Here is a 19,942-nt window from a genome sequence, read left to right on the forward strand (position 1 = left end):
AGTCCGCCACATTTGGTCATTCATCTCTGACTGATGTGTCTGGGTGTGTCCCTCCGGCAGGTCAGTGAATTACTGGGCACAACAGCCCCCAAGCAGCAGGCTACACTCACTGTGTCCTGCCGCGGGGAGGTGGGCTGGAGCTCCCTGGGACAGCAGCAGACCCTGCGGGAGTTCCTGGAATACAAATTGAACCCTGAGTCTGTTCTCCCCAAAATGGAGGGCGTCACCGAGTTCACAGAGTACATCTCTGAGACCGTCGACGTCCCTTCACCTTTCGACCTCCTGGAGCCACCCACATCCGGAGGCTTCCTGAAACTGTCCAAGCCATGTTGCTACATCTTTCCCGGTGGACGAGGAGACTCTGCCCTCTTCGCTGTGAATGGCTTCAACATCTTAGTGGATGGAGGCTCGGAGCGAAAATCATGCTTCTGGAAGCTGGTTCGTCACTTGGACCGCATTGACTCAATTCTGCTCACACACATCGGTGCTGACAATCTCCCAGGGATCAATGGGCTGCTTCAGAGGAAGATAGCAGAGCAGGAGGAGGAGCAGTCTCAAGGTTCCACCAACTATAGCGACTGGATGAAGAACCTGATCTCTCCCGAACTTGGCGTTGTTTTCTTCAACGTGCCAGAGAAGCTTCGTATGCCTGAATCAAATCTTAAAGTGAAACGCAGCATCGAAGAAGCCTCGCTGACTTTGCAGTACCTTAACAAACTAGGAATAAAAGCTGAGCCTCTCTGTCGAGTGGTCAGCAACACCATTGAACCCATTACTCTGTTCCACAAGATGGGAGTGGGCAGGTTAGACATGTATATTCTCAACCCTGTCAAAGATAGTAAAGAGATGCAATTTTTAATGCAGAAGTGGGCTGGCAACAGCAAGGCCAAGACTGGCATTGTGCTGCCCAACGGGAAAGAAGGAGAAATCTCTGTGCCCTACCTGACATCAGTTACAGCCTTAGTCGTCTGGCTCCCTGCCAACCCTGCAGAAAAGATCGTCCGAGTGCTGTTCCCTGGGAATGCACCGCAAAACAAGATCTTGGAGGGGCTGGAAAAATTAAAGCACCTTGACTTCTTGCGCTATCCTGTAGCCACACAAAAGGACATTGCCTCAGGAGCTCCTCCCTCTGTTATAAAACAAACCAAATTAAAGCAAAGAACAGATAGCAAAGAGAGTCTTAAGTCCTCACCGAAGACAACCGCAAAGGCCTCAAAGAAAGAAACTGAAGGACAAGATGACGTGTCAGCCGCCACAGAGGCAAAGAGTGACTCTGTGAAGGAAAACATGTTGGAGAAAAAGGAAGAGAAGAAGCCTACTAAAACTATCAAATCTAAAACTGATGTGCCAGAAAAGAAAAAACTCATGAAAGAAAAATCCTTAAAAAAGCACCCAAAAGAAAGGGTGTCAAAAATGGATGAGAAAAAGGACAAGGAAAAGAAAGAGATCAAGAAAGTAAAGAAAGACGACTCTAAAAAAGATGACAAGAAGGATGCTAAGTCCAAAGAAGACAAAAAGAAGGACACATCCAAACCGGAGCTGAGAAAAATTACAAAGCCTGACCTGAAACCACTTACACCAGAAGTCAGAAAGACATTACATAAAGCTAAAGTGTCAAGTAAAGCCAAGACTGGAAAAGTCAAAGCAACAAAGGCTGAACCTGCTGAACCGAAGAAAGAAGAGCCAAAACCTGAAACTGTTCAACCTGAGCCAGTGGAGAACGGAGCTGTTGAGGGCATATCTGCCCCCTCAACTCCAGAAGACCTCACCAAGGATTTTGAGGAACTGAAAAAAGATGATGTCATAGATGCATCAGCAGAGCCAGGGGACAGTAACAAAGTCTCATCGGAGCTGACGGAACAAAGCCTTACCCAAGAGGAGCAGGAAGCACAAGAAACTACTTCTGAAATTCCACCTGGCACAAAGTCTCCAGAAAAGGAGGTCCCAGCCCCAGAAGCTGGTGACAAAGATGCAACACAAGAGAGAGAAATGGAAGAGGCTCAAAAGTTTGAGGATGAGGGAGCAGCAACACAAGATGAGGAAGAGGAGGAGGAAGAAGAGGAGGCCCCAGCAGTTGTAAAGAAAGCAGTAGAGGAGGAGGAGGAAGAAGATATGGGAATAGGTGAAGAAGAGGATGAATCAAAATGGAAAGAGGCAAAGGACGATGGGCTCGACAGGAAACATGAAATAGAAGAAATGGAGAAATCAGAAAATCTCTCGGCTATGGTTATGACAAAAGCTGAACCACAAATGATTCTAGCTGAAGAGGAGGAGGAGGAGGAGGCAGTGGAGAAAGCTGAACTGGAGGAGGTAGAAGATTTAGATGTAATTGCAGACGAAGAGATCAAAGTCAGACCTGAAGATGCTGCTGAAGAGCAAATGGTCACTGAAAGCCAAACCACTGAAGTTCTGACTGCAGCCAAAGATGAAGAAGAAGAAGACGAGGAGGGATACCTGTCACATGTTGCAGGGGCCACAGCTCCCATAACCTCAGTAGCTCAAGGAGCCGCCGCAGCTGAACCCATCTCCTACATCCAGGACGAGACCATCCCTGGATACTCTGAGACAGAGCAAACCATCTCTGACGAGGAGATTCACGAGGAGGCAGAGGAGAGGATACCACACCTTCAGTACGACGTTGGTGCCTATGACATCTCTGTTCCAGATCAGACTGAGTCATTTGTAAACATTCACGGCATGAGAGAGATGCAAGCTGCTGCTATGACTGAGAAAGGTTTTATCCCAGGTGTGCAGGAGCAAGTGTCGGTGTTCACCAACATCATCACTGCTCCGCTGGCAGAAGAGGAGCATGTGTCCTCTGCAACGTCCATCACAGAGTATGACAAAATCTCCTCCTTTCCCACTTCAATCGCCGAAGACCAATCTGTGGCATCTGTCGCTGCACCTCCAGCTGAGGAACCAACCAAAACCTCTGTTCCTGTGTCAACCCCATCTGACACTAGCCAAGGCAAAGATCAGCCACTCTCTGCAGGAACTCTGTCACCGCCTTCTTTAGAAGACGACAAACAATCCAAGTCTCCATCTGACGACTTGCAGCTTCCCGTTGCTGAGGTGAAGATGGGTGCTAAGGCTCCTGATGCTCATGATGAGGAAGAGGAAGAAGAAGAAGATGAGGAGGAAGAGGAAGAAGACCAAACTCCTAATGTTGAGATGTCACTTGAAAAACTCCAAGAGGGCTATGCTGCATCCCAATTATTACAGAGCAAGGAGAAAGACACCGAAATGCTCGCTGGCTCAGTGTCTCCAGATTCAAAGTCTACAGAAGACACCAAACCAGTCCACCTACCAGTCGAAGAGGAGAATATAGATGCAGTTGCACCTAAAGATATTTCCTCTGTTGTGCCTACTAGACCTTTTGGATCAGACTCGGTAACTTCAGAGAGTGAAGAGCGCTGTTTCAGCCCGGATGATATCACTGTGAAAATGGCCTCTCCTCCACAGTCCGGACCGCCAAGTGCAGCTCACTCTCCACTTCGGCAGTCACCGGTGGAAGACAAAATGAAGGTCTTTCCCGATTCGGAGCTGCAAAAGCAAGAGGAGCTACTCGATGTAGTCACAGCACCTGAAGACAAAACTAAAAAGACAGATGAAATAAAAACAGAAACAAAGGAAGATGCTGACAAACAGAAAGCAGATCAGCATGAGATAGACGTTTCAACATCCTTGGACAAATCATCTGAGAAAGACATAAAAGAGGTTCCAGCATTGAAGGAGCCAGAAAAAGAAGCTTCACCAGTGCCAAAAGATGAAGGCAAACAAGCAGAAACGATGTCTGTTGTTGCTGCAGCTTTGACAGAAGTTCAGCCACCCTTGTTAGGGAAGGATTCCCTCATCTCATCTGGACAAAGTGATGAAGAGGCTGACAAAGGGCTTCATGACAAAGAACCTAAAGTACCTGTTCCAGGGAAATTTTCAGAGAGGGACAGTCGTTCCCTGGATGATGATGATGATAACAAGAAAGATGATGACGATGATCATCATGATAAATCTGCAGTTAAAACTGTCAAAGCGGAACAGGAGAAAGAAAAAGATGACACCTCCGATGTCATTCAAATCAAGGATGAGCAGAAACAGAAATCTGTCATCCAGGAAGACATTCCTGCCGTTAAGTCCATCACGGATGAGAAAGCAGAGAAAGAGGCTGTGAAAGATGATTCATCTGAAATTAAACCTATCGAAGAGGAGCAAATTGTAAAGGACATTGTTGATATAGCCATTAAAGATGAACAGAAGGAGCCTGAAAAAGACCAAGTTCCTGAAGTCAAAACTGCTAAAGAAACAGAAAAAGAAATTGTTCCTCCTGAGGTTAAACAAATCAAAGATGAGCAGAAGCAGCAAGATACAAAACAAGATGATTCTGACCTCAAAACCAAAGGTGAGGTCACTGAGATGGAGGTTAAAAAGGAAGATGTTTGTGAAAGCATGATTTTGAAAGGAGAGGAGATGAAAGAGACAGAAAAGGATGCTACTTTGGATATAAGCTCTGTAAAGACTGAAGAAAAAGAGATTGAAAAGGTCCAGACTGCTGATATCAAGCCTCTTAAAGACGAGACAGAGGAAAAGGCAGAGAAAGCCGATATGCCCATCACTGAGCATGCTAAAGATGACAAGAAAAATGAGACAGAAACATCTGATATTAAAGTGATCGAAGATAAGAAAGAGGAAAAAAAAGAGATGGAAAAGATAGATGCTTCTGCTATCAAGCCGTTAACAGATGAGCAGAGGGAAAAGGAGAAAGAAATGGGTGACATCATTGTTGCTAAACTCACCAAAGAAGAAGTAATTATCAGCAAGGATGATGCGTCTGCTGTTTCCATGACAGAAGAGAAGGCAGAGGAGGTTTGTAAAGATGCTATCTCAACCATCAGCCTCACTGGAGTGGAGGAAAGGGATGTAACGTTGAGTAAAGATGAGATTGTTGCTGCCAAGCTGACCACAGAGCAAGAAAAAGAGAAAGAGACAAGCAAAGATGACACCAAACTCTCCAAGGAGCAGGAAAAAGATATGACAACAAGCAAGGATGATGCTCACATCTTCACATCTACTGCAGAGGAAGACAAGAAGGAAGACACCATTAAAGATGATACTGCTGCTATAAAACTTACCAAGGCGGAGGAAACAGATAAACTGCCCAGTAAGCAAGATGATTCTGCTATGAAACCAACCTTTGGAGAAGAAAAGGAACAAGTGGAAAGTAAAGACGATACTGCTGCCATCCAACTAACCAAGGTGGAGGAAGAGCATGTTAAAGTTTGTAAAGATGAAGATTTCTCTGCCATATCAGTGAAGGTAGACACAAAAGAGACTTTTAAGGATGCTGTCAAACCAGTCATTGAGGAAGAAAAGGGGCAAGAAACAGATAAAGTTGTCACTTCTGCTGTCAAGGAAGAGGATTTAGTATGCAAAGGTATTTCTGCTGTCAAAACAACAGAGGAGGTAACAAGCATGAAGGATGACACTTTTGTTACTAAAGTCACCACACAAGACGAAAAGGAGAAGGAAATCAGTAAAGATATTTGTGCTGTCCCATCCACAGAAGAAGAGGGAAAGGAGGAAGCAAAAGACAAAGAGGAAACTATCACTGTGAAACCATCCAAAGAGGAAGACGTGTCAATTCAGGACATTAGTGTTGCCATTGAACCCATCAAGGACGGAAAAGATACAGTACCAGTTAAAGATGAAATTGCTGGTATCAAACCCGACAAAGAGGAGGAAAGCAAAGACGCTGCCAGTGTAAAATCCCTTGCAGTGGAGGACAAGAAGGTAGATCTGAAAGATGTTTCTGATGTGACAGTCATCAAGGAGGAGGCAAAAGAAATCAAGGAAGAGACAAAAGAAATCAAGGAGGAGGCAAAAGAAATCAAGAAGGAGGCAAAGGAAATCAAGGAGGAGGCAAAGGAAATCAAGGAAGAGACAAAAGAAATCAAGGAAGAGACAAAAGAAATCAAGGAAGAGACAAAAGAAATCAAGGAGGAGGCAAAAGAAATAAAGGAGGAGGCAAAAGAAATCAAGGAAGAGACAAAGGAAATCAAGGAAGAGACAAAAGAAATCAAGGAAGAGGCAAAAGAAATCAAGGAAGAGACAAAAGAAATAAAGGAGGAGGCAAAAGAAATCAAGGAGGAGGCAAAAGAAATCAAGGAAGAGACAAAAGAAATCAAGGAGGAGGCAAAAGAAATCAAGGAAGAGACAAAAGAAATAAAGGAGGAGGCAAAAGAAGTCCTGAAGGATAAAATTCCTGATGAAGAAGTTAAGGTAAAAGAACAAGAAATGGAAAAAGAGAAAGACAAACGTGATATTGCTGATTCTCTATCCACGGAGCAGAAGGAAGCAGACAAAGACGATACTTCTGTCAAAACCACTATGGATGAGAAAGAGGTGATAAAAAGTGACATTTCTGGCAAAGAGATAGAAAAGCAGGAGGTTGAAGAGGAGGAAAAGAAAGACATCTCTGACCACAAACCAATTTTAGAGGAAATTAAGGATAAAGAACCTGACACACAAAAGGACAAAGAAAGAGACTCAAGTGGTGAGCAAACAAAGGACATGAAAGAGAAAGAGCCGTCCAAAGATGAAACCATCAAGGAGGAAATGAAAGATGAAGTCAAACAGGGCAGTCTAGAATCTGAATCCATCAAACAGGAAACAGACAAGGAGGTATACACTCCATCAATCAGCGATGAGAAAAAGGGGAAAGATGATTATCCTGTTGAGCTTGAATCTAAGAGGGATGATAAAAAAGAGGTAGATCTTCCCACCTCTCAGACCATGGAGGAGGAGAAAACTAAAAAGGATGATATTTGTGATAAGCATATACATGAAGAATCCTCCGATAAGCTTACTGAAATCCAAAAAGAAAAGGAAACGTTTGCAGCTACTTCAGTAGAAATGCAGCAAGACACCTCTGTAACTACATCAAGTGCTGCCCTGAAACCAGTGAAAGATGACGTTTGTGTGTCACTCAGCCACATTCAAGAGGAGAAAAAAGAACAAGATAAAGAAGCAAAGGTCATCATTAGTCAAGAAGAGAAGATGGAGAAAGAAAAAGATGATGCACACGTGGCTGAACTCAGTAAAGAACAGAAAATGGAAAAGGAACAAGAAAAAGAATACACGTATGGGACTGAAGACATCAAAGATGAAAAGACAAAACCAGAAGAGGATGAAAAAGTTATTAAAGAGAAGGACGTTTCTGACACGAAGACATATGACAACACTGAGAAAGACTCTGATGCAGACCACACCAAAGAGGAAAAATGGGAGCGAGAGGAGTTACAAGAGAAAGACCTGGACAAAGCCACGAAGCAGCCTGCGCAGACAGTATTAGAAGACACAGTAATGGCATCAAAGTCAGATTACAAGCCTGCATTTGTGGTTCAGTCGTCCGATGAAGACAGGGAAGATGAAGATGAGGAGGACATTTGCATGGGAGGAGCAGGGTCCAGACCTTTGTCAGTGGAGCCAAGACATTCAGAACATGACATCTCGTCTGCAGGTCTGCCCTTAGCCCCAGCTCCACATACAAGTGACCAAACGAAACCAGCAACATCAGAACAGACCACAGTCATTATACCAACACTAACAATGCAGGAGCCCTCTATTGATGAAGACTTCAAAGAGTTCAGCAAAGAAGAATCCAGACTTTCACCAGAAGCGGGCAAAGATGTTGGGAAAACAGAAACCACACCTGCGCCACTCGCCAAGCCAGAGCCCTCCTTTGATATTGTCACTTCAAAGGAAGAGGTGACCTCTGATCCAAAACAAGAAACAGCGTCTGATATCCCTGTGCCCAAAGCAGAACCAACGTCAGACTCAATTGAGAAAAAGGCTGTGTTATCAACAGTTTCAAGCACTGAGAGTCAACCCATGAGCTGTACGCTTTCGAGCACCGAGAGCCAATCCAGTGTGGACGAAACACCAACGCAAGAGAAACAGATTGCATCTGAGACAAGCTCAGAAGTTGGTGCCACAGAAAAGACAAAGATGGATGAGAAAACCGGAAAAGAGGCTGTGAGGGAGATGGAAGGAGAGCGAGAGGTGGCTTCTCCTGGATTATCACAACCTTGTTCATATTTCTTGCTGGACAGAGATTCTGAAGATGCCAGCAATGCTTTGAAAAAGGAGAGCGTTGATAAAATTACCTCAGAGAGGGAAACGATCAGTGGAAGTCTCGATGATGAAAAGCAAACCTTTGGTGCATCCAAATACGATCCGTATGAAAAGCCCATTCCAAAGGATCATGACTTGGACTCTAGAGAAGAAAGTGAGGTTTCTTTAGGTTTTGATCACACGTCTGATATGGGTATTGATGATAACAGAAGAGCAAGCCAGGCAGAGGTTGGAGGAGCCATGTTCCTCCTCGATGATCAGTACAAAGAAGAGCCTTTGTCCTTCAGTAGAGTTGACTACAGCCCGGTGTCGCTCACAGAGAGTGAGCGGAGCAGCCACCACAGCCGAAGTGCCTCGCCTAAATATGAAGACAAAGAGAAAGGCCAAGAGGAAGAAAGGGAGAGAGAAGAAAGACCAGATACACCTTTTGTTGAAAAGAGCTTTTCATCTGTAGAAATCCAAGATAACAAAATGTCCCAGGCTGCTGAGTCTTACTCTTTCAGTCCCAAAGAGGACAAACCTGAGAAATCAGAGAGGGAGAAAGAGGTTATGACCGAAGGTGCTGCAGCAGTTTTTAAGACAACTGGGGCAACAGGAGAAAGTGATAAAGTTTCTACCAGTGCAGCTGGTCTATCAGCAGGCACATCATTAAGACAAGATACACCATCTCCATCATGGAGCCACTTGGATCTCGGTCCCCAAGTCTCCGCTTCTCCTGTAGCTTTTGGAGAATTCTCAGAAAAGAAAACAACAGAAAAGGAGAAAGAAAAAGTGCTTAAAGACAAAATGGACTCCTCTGATCATGACAGAGAGGGATCTCCATCTGGGCGGCATTCACCTGCAGAAAAAGACATTTTACCTCGACAAGCATCACCTGTAGAGAAAGAGGGAACCTCAAGTGATTCGAGATCTGTGCCTGGTGCTACATATTTAGGACATGAAATAGATGATAATGTTTTGGCATCTGACAATAGTCAAATTAGCAGCTCTGCCACTTGTAAATCCATGTTAGACTTTCCTGAAGGAAAAGAGAGTCTGATAGATAAAAGGATACTCGTAGAGGGGGAAGATTTCAATGTTGATGATGATGACGACGAGGATGAGGATGAGGAAGAGGAAGAAGAGGAGGAGTTAAGTGATATTGATATGGAAAAGGGTGCCAGAGAACAGTCTGAAAAAGAAATATGCAGGCGTACCTCTGATGATAGTTCTACATTAGCAGAGGTAGAGGACTCAAATAAAAAGTCTCAGTTGCCTGAATCAAGCATGCTTAAAGAGGAAAAGGTTTGTAAACCAACACCTAATGATGCCTCGGCTTCTAAAGTCACAGAGACAGACAAGGAGGACATGAGTATAAAAATACCATCTCCTGAGACAAAACCCATCAAAGAGGCTGATAAAGCTAGTGATAGTGCCACATCCAAGCTTCCTGACACACAGAGTGAGGATGTATGTAAACCAACTCCGTCACCAGGCCCTTGTGATAAAAAATTTGCCGAAAGTGCTATAACTACATCAGATGCCCCAAAACCTCCTGAAACAAAGAAAGAAGAGAGCACAGACAAAAAGCATTTGTCTCCTGAACCGACCACAAAGAGAAGGTTGTCATCGGCTGAGGATTTTGCCTCCTGCGATGTACTTGGGTCAGTAAGAGGAGATGAAGACAAAGCATCTTCATCGCCAAGCTTTTTGACAAAGGAAACTTCTCAATTGACAACAGCCAGCAGCTTGACAGGCAGTTTTTTGCCACCTGACTATTCAGAGTCCATGTCCAAGACTACATCTAGTCCCTCTCCTCCACTTAGCAGCAGCTATGCCGATATCGGACACAGCAGATCTGAAGGTTATTCTGAGCAGTTTTACGGTGGGGATCATCAAAAAGGATCGAAGGAGGAGAAGGAAGACACCCAGCCATCCAAGCTAAGTGATGATAAATATTACACTCAAAGAGACGTCCACGAAGAAAGAAGGGATGAGAAGACCACAAGACACGAGGAAACTTCTTCATCAGCTTGCACATACACAACCTTAACATACTCGTCTTCGTCTTATAGTTACTCATCCTCAGCCTCAACTTCTGCCTCTTTGAGCCAACAGTTTGGAGACAAAGGTCAAACTTCCACAACACTACCAAGCTCTGAAGTAACTCTAACCAAAGAGGAGCCATCCACCACAGAATCTTCAAGCTCCTGCTTTGGAGGGTTTCAGAGAGATGAGTACATGGAGGTGACGACCAAACCTGCAACAAAAGTGTCTTTACCCAGCCAGATTGATGAGACCAAACCATCATCTCCAGGCGCGTCTACCACTGCCAGACCAACTGAGGATCAAAGTGCTTCTGTAAAGCCTGAAACAGACACAAAGTCAAGCACTGATAGTTTCTACATGCTAGAAACTAAGATTACAACATCTACCATACCGCCATCTTTACAAGGTACCGAACCAGCGAAGGTGTCAGAGACTTTATCCAAATCAGAGGCTTGCTTCGATGTCTCTCCCCTTCAAAGGGCTGAGTCCTCTGACAGGGTGTCCCAAGGGTCAGCGGAAGATGAGGAGCCTGATACACTTGAAATGGAGGACAGCACGCTACCATGTCGTATTGAATGTCAAAAAATCAAAGTGGCTGAGCAAAAAGAGACTGCATCAACGACCGAGTCATATTCTGTGGAAAGTACCATAACCTCCACAGAGATGAAGACGGTCACCGTCACCTCTTCTACTGTTGCGTCTAAACCTGATGTGGTGATCCAAACAACTCACCAGACAGCCTCAGCTACTCCACCGAGTGATAGTGGAGCTAGCAAAACCACATGTGCCACAACAGACGTGTTCAAAACAGAGGAAAGTATGGAGATAAAGGAGAAAACACAGGATATGAAGGAAGAAAAGACAAAGGAACCTATTGCACCTTTGAAGGAAGATGAAAAGGTATCAGAAAAAGAAATAAAAGAAAAAGATGAAAAGACAGAGACTGCTAAAGACTGTGAAGTCAAGCAGAAAACAGATGATATGAAGTCGGAAGAAAAGACATGTAAAGACGTTGCAGAGGAGAAGAAGGTAACAGCTGATCCAAAGATGTGTGAAAAAGCAGAAGATGGTGAGAAAGGAGAAGCGGAAAGAGCAGAGGAGAAGAGCTTGTTGGAGAAGCCATCAGAGAGGTTAGCGGTCAGGAGAAAGAGCAGCATATCTGATTGGGAGCTACTACAGAGACCTGATGACTGCCCAAGTGCCCCTCCTCCAGGCTACGGTGATGATGATGAGGAAGATGAAGATGAGGAAGCAATGGAAGCGATGGAATGGATGGCCACTGTCCATGGTAGCTCTAAGTCCTCCTCAAAAGATACCTATCAAACAGAAGCATCAAGCAAAGGAGCCACGAAGGCTGATCGTCCATCTGACTTGAACACAGGAGCTACCTCCTCCTCTTCCTCCCACACTGGCTACTCCTCCTGCGAATATAAACACCGCAAAGGAGAACTTTCTCCCTCATTCATCAACCCAAGCCCTCATCAGCTCTCCAGTGACGAGGGTGAGGAGGAAGAGCACAGTGACCACTCTCAGGAAGGAGATGAGGATGAACAGGAGCAGCACTCTGTCAAAAGGAGGTCTCACAAGCAGAGGCGCCACCAACCTCCAAGTTATGGAGACGCCGGACAGGGGGCACAGCTGCCAGGCGCCATGTCGTCTGGCTTGGCTGTGACGTTAGCTGGAGAGGAAACACCTCCGACATCAGTGAGCGAATCATTGCCTTCACAGTCTGACTCTGACGTCCCTCCGGAAACCGAGGAGTGTCCATCAATAACAGCTGAAGGAAATCTGGACTCTGATGAAGATGCTGAACATCTGCCGGTGGACAAATCGTCTGCATCTGGTGGTGGGGGAGGTCACCATCCGTCATCACCAAGATCAGCTCAGAAGACTCACGATCCCCTCCCTACCCCGATGAAGGACCCTCTTCCCCACCCTCCCCACCCAGATGTCTGCATGGTAGATCCAGAGGCTCTTCTCAATGACATTACCAGCACAGAGAAACTTCTTAAAAAGGAGCATAAGACCACCAAGGGCCTAAGGAAGGGCAAACCCAAGTCAGCCTCCCCTGCTCGTAAGGGGGAAGTCAGGAAGAGGTCCTCCACGCCAGTGAAGCAGACTTCAAAGGACTCTGCCTCACCTCGATCAGCCTCCCTCAGGAGGAAGGACACAGACAAAAGCTCCAGGCTCATTAAGATGTCTGAGACCCATGGCTCCAGGAGCGAGATCCTCAACCCTGGAAAAGGCTTGGTCAATGGTGTCAAGAGCAGTTCAGGTGGGTTAAGGTGTTGTCATTGTGCAACATGTGGTGTCCCTTGTTTTGCCCTGTAGACACATTTTTGATGGACGACAGCAGAAAGTTGTGGAAAAACTTAAGATTTTAGTAATTGTTGGTACTGTTATTACCCCAATGTGGTTTTGAACTTCTTGTGCACTTCCAGCTAACAACTCCCAGAAAACGAGCTCGGCTGTCCCCCCCGGACCTCCCGTCTATGTCGACCTGGCCTATGTGCCCAACCACTGCAGTGCCAAGAATGTGGACCAGGAATTCTTCAAGAGAGTAAGAGCTGCGTACTACGTGGTGAGCGGGAACGACCCGGGCAGTGGAGAACCCAGCCGTGGAGTCCTGGACGCGCTGCTCGAGGGCAAAGCTCAATGGGGCTCCAATTTACAGGTATTTCTCACGATTTCTGCAAAAAAAAAAAAAAAATGAGCACAACTTGTCACCTGTATGCCTTGTTTAAAAAAAATGTTATAATGTTGTAATAATTAATTTTTTTGGTGCCATTTGGTGGATTTTATGCCAGATAAGCAATATTTTATGTATCTCCTTCAGTTATAGCTGCTGTCTTTTTCTCCCTCACCTCCGCCCTTTTATCTGCCACCTCATTTTGTTTCCTCATGTCCTCGTCAGGTGACTCTGATCCCAACCCATGACACGGAGGTGACCCGGGACTGGTATCAGCAGACCCACGAGAGGCAGCAGGACCTGAACATCATGGTTCTGGCCTCCAGCAGCACTGTAGTCATGCAGGACGAGTCCTTCCCTGCCTGCAAGATCGAGTTCTGAGCTTCACGAGCCCCGCTGTGTTCCCCCCCCCCCATCCTCGCCCTCCCTGTCATCTGTTATCACTGGAGGTAGAGCGAGAGCTTATAGCTTCTGCTTCTTCAAAGCTTCTCGCTCTCTCATGGTACCAATCTCAAACGCATTTGCTGCAGCCCTCAGTATGCTAGATTCTGTTAGCTGAAATCAAAGTCAGAACTCTGGGTTTATGCTCTGTGCGACAGTGGGGCTATCACACCAATAGCATACTTTGTTTTTTCTTCTGTGATTAAACTGTCTGCCCCAACACACCTCATACTAGCACTAACAATTGTGATTAAAAATTCAACGTTATCACCTCATATCTACCAGACGACTGGACATCGTTATCCCTCAAAGGCAAATGCCACAGCTAAACCATAGATTAGAAAGGTATAGTTCTTATGGTTCTAATGGTTGGCTCAAATCAGTTAACTTGTGAAAGGTAATACACTAAAGTGGCAAATTTCTTATCTGAATGGCCAAAACAAGTGCCAAAACACTGTTAAAAACAAAAATTCTTATTGGTTACTTACTCTAAACTGTCTCCTAATTTGTCTAGATTGTATGCACAGTGTTTTAAAAAGGGTAGAATATTTTCAGTTTCTCAATATGAAGCTTTCCTTTCCACCTGTGCACACAACAGAACTCATCCTTTGTAATTCTGCTCACGCTACAGTAGTTTTTGGATTAACTCAATAATGACATAAATTGATGTTATGTAAAGACAAAAAACAAAAAAATTAAACGTTCCTTCTCGTCATTTGTGGTGAAGTTTTAGGAGGTGCCTGAAGTTGACACTATTTCAGCTTTCACAGCTTTGCTGGTGCATGATGCTTGCGTTTTAGCTCGGACTCTTTCAGAACTGCATAGGGTTAAACCTTTCTTTAGCCAGCCTTCAAGTGTGGAATGCAGTATAGTGTAGATAGCTTACTACACTGTTTGGCTGTCTATGCTCAAGTGAATTCAATAGGCACCAGACAAAGGAACGACGTTTGTACACTAATCATATCTCTGCTGGATGTAATGGTTCCTCTTTAAGTCTTTTCATGGTCTTTGTTGGTTGTATGTACTCCAGTACACATATTAGGGTAAATGTTTCTATATCAATACAGAGGTTATGTTAAATAAATTATATATTTTGTGATGATGCAGCAAATTACGATCTGAGGTGAATGCAGCGTTTTTTGATTGTGCATTTAAGAAGGTTTAAAAGAACATTTCTGTCATTTCCTCCTGTTCAGTTACATTTTACCGTCTCTGTCGGTATCTCGAAGCGATGGACAAAACAAGCAGTGAGCTGTGACAAATGTAGCAACAGAAGCTCGTCCGCAAGTCCCTTCAGAGGGAAAGTTACACCAGTGGGAACTGCAATGTTTATATTTATTATTGGGGTGATTTTCAGGGAGAAAAATGGCGCGAAGTGTGTTACAGGAGGCTTCTTTCACGTGCCTTTAGCTTGTGGTTTTGGAGAGAGGAGGATATTTTAAGGACATGTCAGCCATTTTGACACAGAGGCAGAAATCAGGGTAAATAAAACAAAAAAAACAAAACAAGTACATGACTTTGAAATAGAGGACCAATCAGTTCACACTGTACACGCACAAACCGTATCCAGACCCAGGATAATACATTATAATGAAATAACTAAGCATTAATTCCACATTCTGAAATGCCACTTTTAGCCAAAACAATATGAATGTCTTCGAGCAGGTATTGCACCAAATAGGAATGTACTTTTTCGAAGTGGGAGAGGAGCGTTTAGAGGTTGGATGTTTGTTTGTAGTCGAAGCACAGAGAGTTAGCGTAGTAGCAGGAAAAAACTTTGATTTGTGATGTATAATAATTAACTAATATTAATCCAAGAGTAATCTTTATAGAATGAGCATGAATGTGATGGTTATGATTGTATTGGACACAGTTATAGAAGAAGGAATGTCTCTGAAGTAGTTTTGTGTGTGTGAGAGAGAATACAATACACACCAAGTAGCTGTTTTTATAACACAGAATAGTTTCTGACAGTGACGTGGCAAGTCAGTTTTCAGTGGGTTCAGTATGAAAGGTCTTTCCGCTTGTTCACAGCCAGATTCGAGAGAAGCTCGCGTCAAATTTATATGTGGCCGAGTTTTATTTCTTCTTTTTTTTAGATGACATTCTTGGTTTCATTTTCTCCAATTTTCAGCTGAGAAGCAAGTGCAATTCTCATTATTTTCTGTTTACATTTCAATTTTCTAGAGATGGCTCATCACATGCTTGATAATTTTGTTGTTGTGAGGACTGATTTGAAGCTACAGGGGACAGGCCAGGCTGGGCAAAGCATGGGGAGGCTTGGATTTCCAATAAAAACTTTGCTTGAACTATTGATGAAAGATTGATTGTTAGGATGTTGCCAACTAAAAGCAGGGAGAATCATCTGCTTGCACAGTTAAACCCTCATTATTTCCCACAAGATGATTCAAACTATGGAAAGAGACGTCACAGAAAGCAGGAGCATTTATCAACTTGTGCTGGGACCAGTGCCATTTTCTCTCCCTGTAAGCTCTTATAGTAACTCATCCTCCAAGGCCTCCGCACTCTCTGCTCTGCCTGGCCTCCCTTTAGTTTCGCAGCATTATACTTGTCCTTTACGCATTTCTTATCCCACTGCGGAGAATCTGAGTTTGATGCAGGTTGTGTATTAAACAGCTGGGTACGCACAAGTACAAACACTCCAGTGTGGAGGGAGTTGATTAACTGAAGGCCACATTAATATATGCACACTTAGGGACAGTGAAGACTCAAAATGACTCCCTTGAAAACAGTTCATGACTTGGTGTTTGCAAACCGATCAATCAAGCAAAACGTCCTTTTCACCCCGTCTTCGATGCCGTGTGTGTCCAAAAAAGCCAGGGAGAAGCTTTTCACTGTATGGATCAGATTTTTTGGATGGTCTGATATGTTGTTCTGTCTTTGAATAATGTTTTTAAGTTGGCAGATTCCAAAAAGGCGGCCTTGAGATGTTCAGGGCATCAGTAGAACGCTGTGAATCACTCAATACTGAACTGTATGACTATACAGAAGCTGAATGCACTATACAGGAGATCTATTTTTCTGAATGTAGAGTTGGTACTACCATGCGAATGCTGCTGGAATCGAAAACAATAGAGAAAAAAAATACATAAAAACAAAACAAAAAAAAAAACAACCAAATATTCACAACAACCGAATACAGAAATACATTTTATGGCATAGAGAATAAGGGCAGGGACTGTTTTCTGTTTTGACAAATTGTCATTTCAATTATGGTTCTGCTCCAGAGGAGAAGAAGGTTTGAGGTGTCAGAAAGAAACTGAGATCCAATAACAAACATTAACAGTAACAGACAAATATTACTAACTGCACCTGCAACTTTTTCCTTTTCCTGAATATGACTTGAAACACATGCAGACTCAAAAGACAACCATCAATAAAATTAAACAAACGCTACATGTACATTGATGTACTGTACTCAGATTTGTACATATCGCTCTGGAAAGAATAAAAATTCTGAAAGATATAACAAACTATCCTTCTTGTAACAACTGTTCATTTTAGCTGATTTTAGTGACAGTATGATCAAAACTGCTACAGTAACTACTCCTCAAACAAAGAAAACTACACAAAACGCTGACAAGATACAGAATGAAAAAAAAAAAAACGTGCATCTTTCAGTTCAATTTCATTCATCACCATACCTGCATTAAAATGAAGATATCATTTGATCACAACATGGTGTCATCCATCCATCTAATCTCTCTGCATGTGATTTATTTAGTTATAATCCTGAATGTAATTGTTTAACATGGAAATAATAATAATAAAAAATACAATGCTATTTTAAAGAGGTATATTTGAAAAAAAGCTAATTGTCTTAACTGGTACTGAAATGACCTACAGTAATATAATACTGGGCTGTGCTTTTAATGTTTGCCCTATTAACATGTTGTTAAGAAGACGCTGTATTAGTAGTTCTGTTTGATTCTCTCTCTCTCTTTCTCTCTCTCTCTTTTTTTTTGCATTGTATTAATCTTAGTTATGTTTTTCTTCCTCAGTGCAATATTCAATATCTCTCTGTCTCTTTAAATCTAACTGGTAAAACTAGAACTACTGCAGATTCATTGTAAAAGGGAAACAGCCTGGTGATCATCAATTAAAGTACATTGAAATCTAAACATGTGGGTGTTGTTTTGTTTGTCTCCTTTGTCTCTTTACACTTCATTCTATATTTTTAAGAGGTTTAAGGGAGTAAGTAAATACATATGTTCAAATTATTAAAAGTTATTACAGTATACACTTTAAAGATGAAACAGTTATACTCTGCGAGGCGCCCAGTCGCCCAGATATGATGTCAGTGGGTATTGTTTCTGCAAACCATGGATGCATCCAAGGTCGACATTTGTACCAAACGTGGCATATCATGTTCACATTATATGCTCATTAGCCACCCCTCATAACAGGACATGGAGAGGGTGGTGGTGGCATTATTACAAACTAACAAGGCTGCTAAACAGTCGACGCAGTTCAAGTCACACCAATGGATATTTTTATGGACACCTTTTTTGCCAGCTGGTTGTGGCGACAAAACTGGCAATTTTGACAGGAAATCGAACCATCAACCGCCATGATGTTTTCCAAACACGAACCAAGTGGGTTTTGCGCGGAAACCTACCCATAGCATATGGTCATGATGAGAGAAAAAGAAAATTAAACCAAAGCAAACCAAAGTTCTAACTCACCTGTAGTTTTGCAAAAACTTACTTATCTAAAGTGTATTCTGCTAATTGGGTTGACCCACCGTGACGTCACCCACTAATTTGTGAACTACCTTTTTGCAGCCTTAAGTTAAGCATCACAGCTGTCGTCATCTTGGTTTTTTGGGGCCAGAAGTGACCATATTTGAATGAGCAGGTGGAGCTGCAGGGGATACATATTGCTATTCCTGGTGTCATCTGACACTAAACCAGAAGATCCACTGTCAGGATACACAAGTCATCCCCTGGTGGCCATTAGGAAGAATGCAGTCTTAATGCAGTTCTGTATGTTTTATTCGGGGCTTTTCATTATGATAACATGTCTCTTTGCTTACTGCGACTCTTTTTCTCATCTTACTATCTCCATGTGATGATGTGAGAGAAATTAGAGGGAGAGACACTTAATTTCTTGTTCTAAGTTCATCCTGAAGCCTCCTCTCTACTTGGTTCTTACTCGTCTACTCAACCTGGATTAAGGGATCCGAAATTCACCCACAATGGTGTCGTGGGAACAATATCGGGGGCATAATGAAAATAATACTTTTAGCTAAAAGCTAACATCGTGCTGTTTCAGTCACAAACATGCTTTTAATTCTGCTCTTGAAATCCAGATAAGCAAAATGCATTAATGTGATGTATTGTACTTTGTGAAATAATTGCTACTGGAGGCACATTTCAGCTATTTATCTCTGAACCAAGTCTACATTAGGATGGAAAAAAGAGGAACTGGACCATTTTTTAGTTTATTGCTTTATTTGGACTTTCTCATTAACTGTGATTAGTTACAGCTGATGGACAAACAGCTATTTGCCTTTGTACCAGCAGTTCTCAACAATTCTTTAGTTTCTACTCTGCAGTGCTGTTTAGCAAATCTCTTCAGGCTACAATCTGACATGACGATGCTGGGATCAGCGATTAGTGACAAATAAGCCATGAAATTTGGTTTAAGATGAAGGGAGTGACGGTTAAGTGAAGAATATTTTTTGTAGCTGGGCCCCATCAGCCGTTCACAACACATTCATCTACTGTCTAACAACATTTGTGTAACCCTGAGAAAGCAGAGCTGCAGGAATCCCCACCGACTGCTTTCCTGTGGGACACTTTTAAAGGCTCAGTGTACAACAAGGTACCAGAAGAAAAGCAAAATCCAACAAGAAAAGACCAAAATGAACTTAGCAACTTGAAGCGAGTAAATCTGACATTAGTTATAATTTTAGTAACAAGTGAGATTGTGTCTAGTCTGTTTGTTGGTCCACCATGTTAGTCCAGACTAAAACTTGATGATGATTCTTTAACATTAGCCTTGTGCCATGTTAACATTTATCATTGTCCAATACTTTGGTTTAAGAGCAATTACTAAAGACATCTGGATCAGCTTCAGCTTCTCGCTTAGTGCCACATTAAGCACACAAACCATGGTGAGATAGTGAACATGCTAAAACAGACAGTATATGCTAAACATCAGCGTGTTAGCATGATCTAACATGCTGATGTTAGCATTTAGCTTGAAGCAAAACTTCTCTTGTTTTATGAATAAATAGTGAGCAAAAGTGGCTAAATGTTTTGTAAAATTAATTCAAGTCATTAAACCAAAAAGCGACGGTTTTACCTGAGCAGGCATTTTCATATGCAGTGTCTCCAAAATTGTGTTGCTGACCATCTGTCCTCTGAAACAAAAAACTGGAATCTAATGAAGTGGAGAAGAAAAGAAACTGTTTTAAGACATAAGGTTTCTGAGCAGGCCAGACATTAGGAATGGAAAAGTCTGGCTGTCTGTTTTATTTGAAATCTGGCCCTTCCAGATAAGTAGCTGAATGGGCCTGTTCTAGAGGAATAAACTCCTGGAGTCACATTTAATTTTGCTCTGATCTCAAACTGTTTGAGATTATCTTTTAGTTTTGGGGGTAAAATTTGACTCATCTTCACTCCTGTTCAT

General features: G+C 43.0%; 1 protein-coding gene across 1 annotated transcript in view; it reads left to right on the forward strand.

Moving 5' to 3' along the window:
• The window catches only part of map1ab (microtubule-associated protein 1Ab), a 73,149-nt gene extending 55,718 nt beyond the window's left edge, over nt 1–17,431 (forward strand). The window contains exons 5-7 of the mRNA XM_037106700.1: nt 61–12,430; nt 12,597–12,829; nt 13,070–17,431. Coding sequence (XP_036962595.1) covers nt 61–12,430; nt 12,597–12,829; nt 13,070–13,225 — 12,759 coding nt within the window. The 3' untranslated portion in view covers nt 13,226–17,431. The remainder of the gene's footprint in view (nt 1–60; nt 12,431–12,596; nt 12,830–13,069) is intronic.
• Nucleotides 17,432–19,942: the final 2,511 nt, after the last annotated feature.

Source organism: Acanthopagrus latus, chromosome 8, assembly GCF_904848185.1.
Source record: "Acanthopagrus latus isolate v.2019 chromosome 8, fAcaLat1.1, whole genome shotgun sequence".
Taxonomy (NCBI): Eukaryota; Metazoa; Chordata; class Actinopteri; order Spariformes; family Sparidae; genus Acanthopagrus; species Acanthopagrus latus.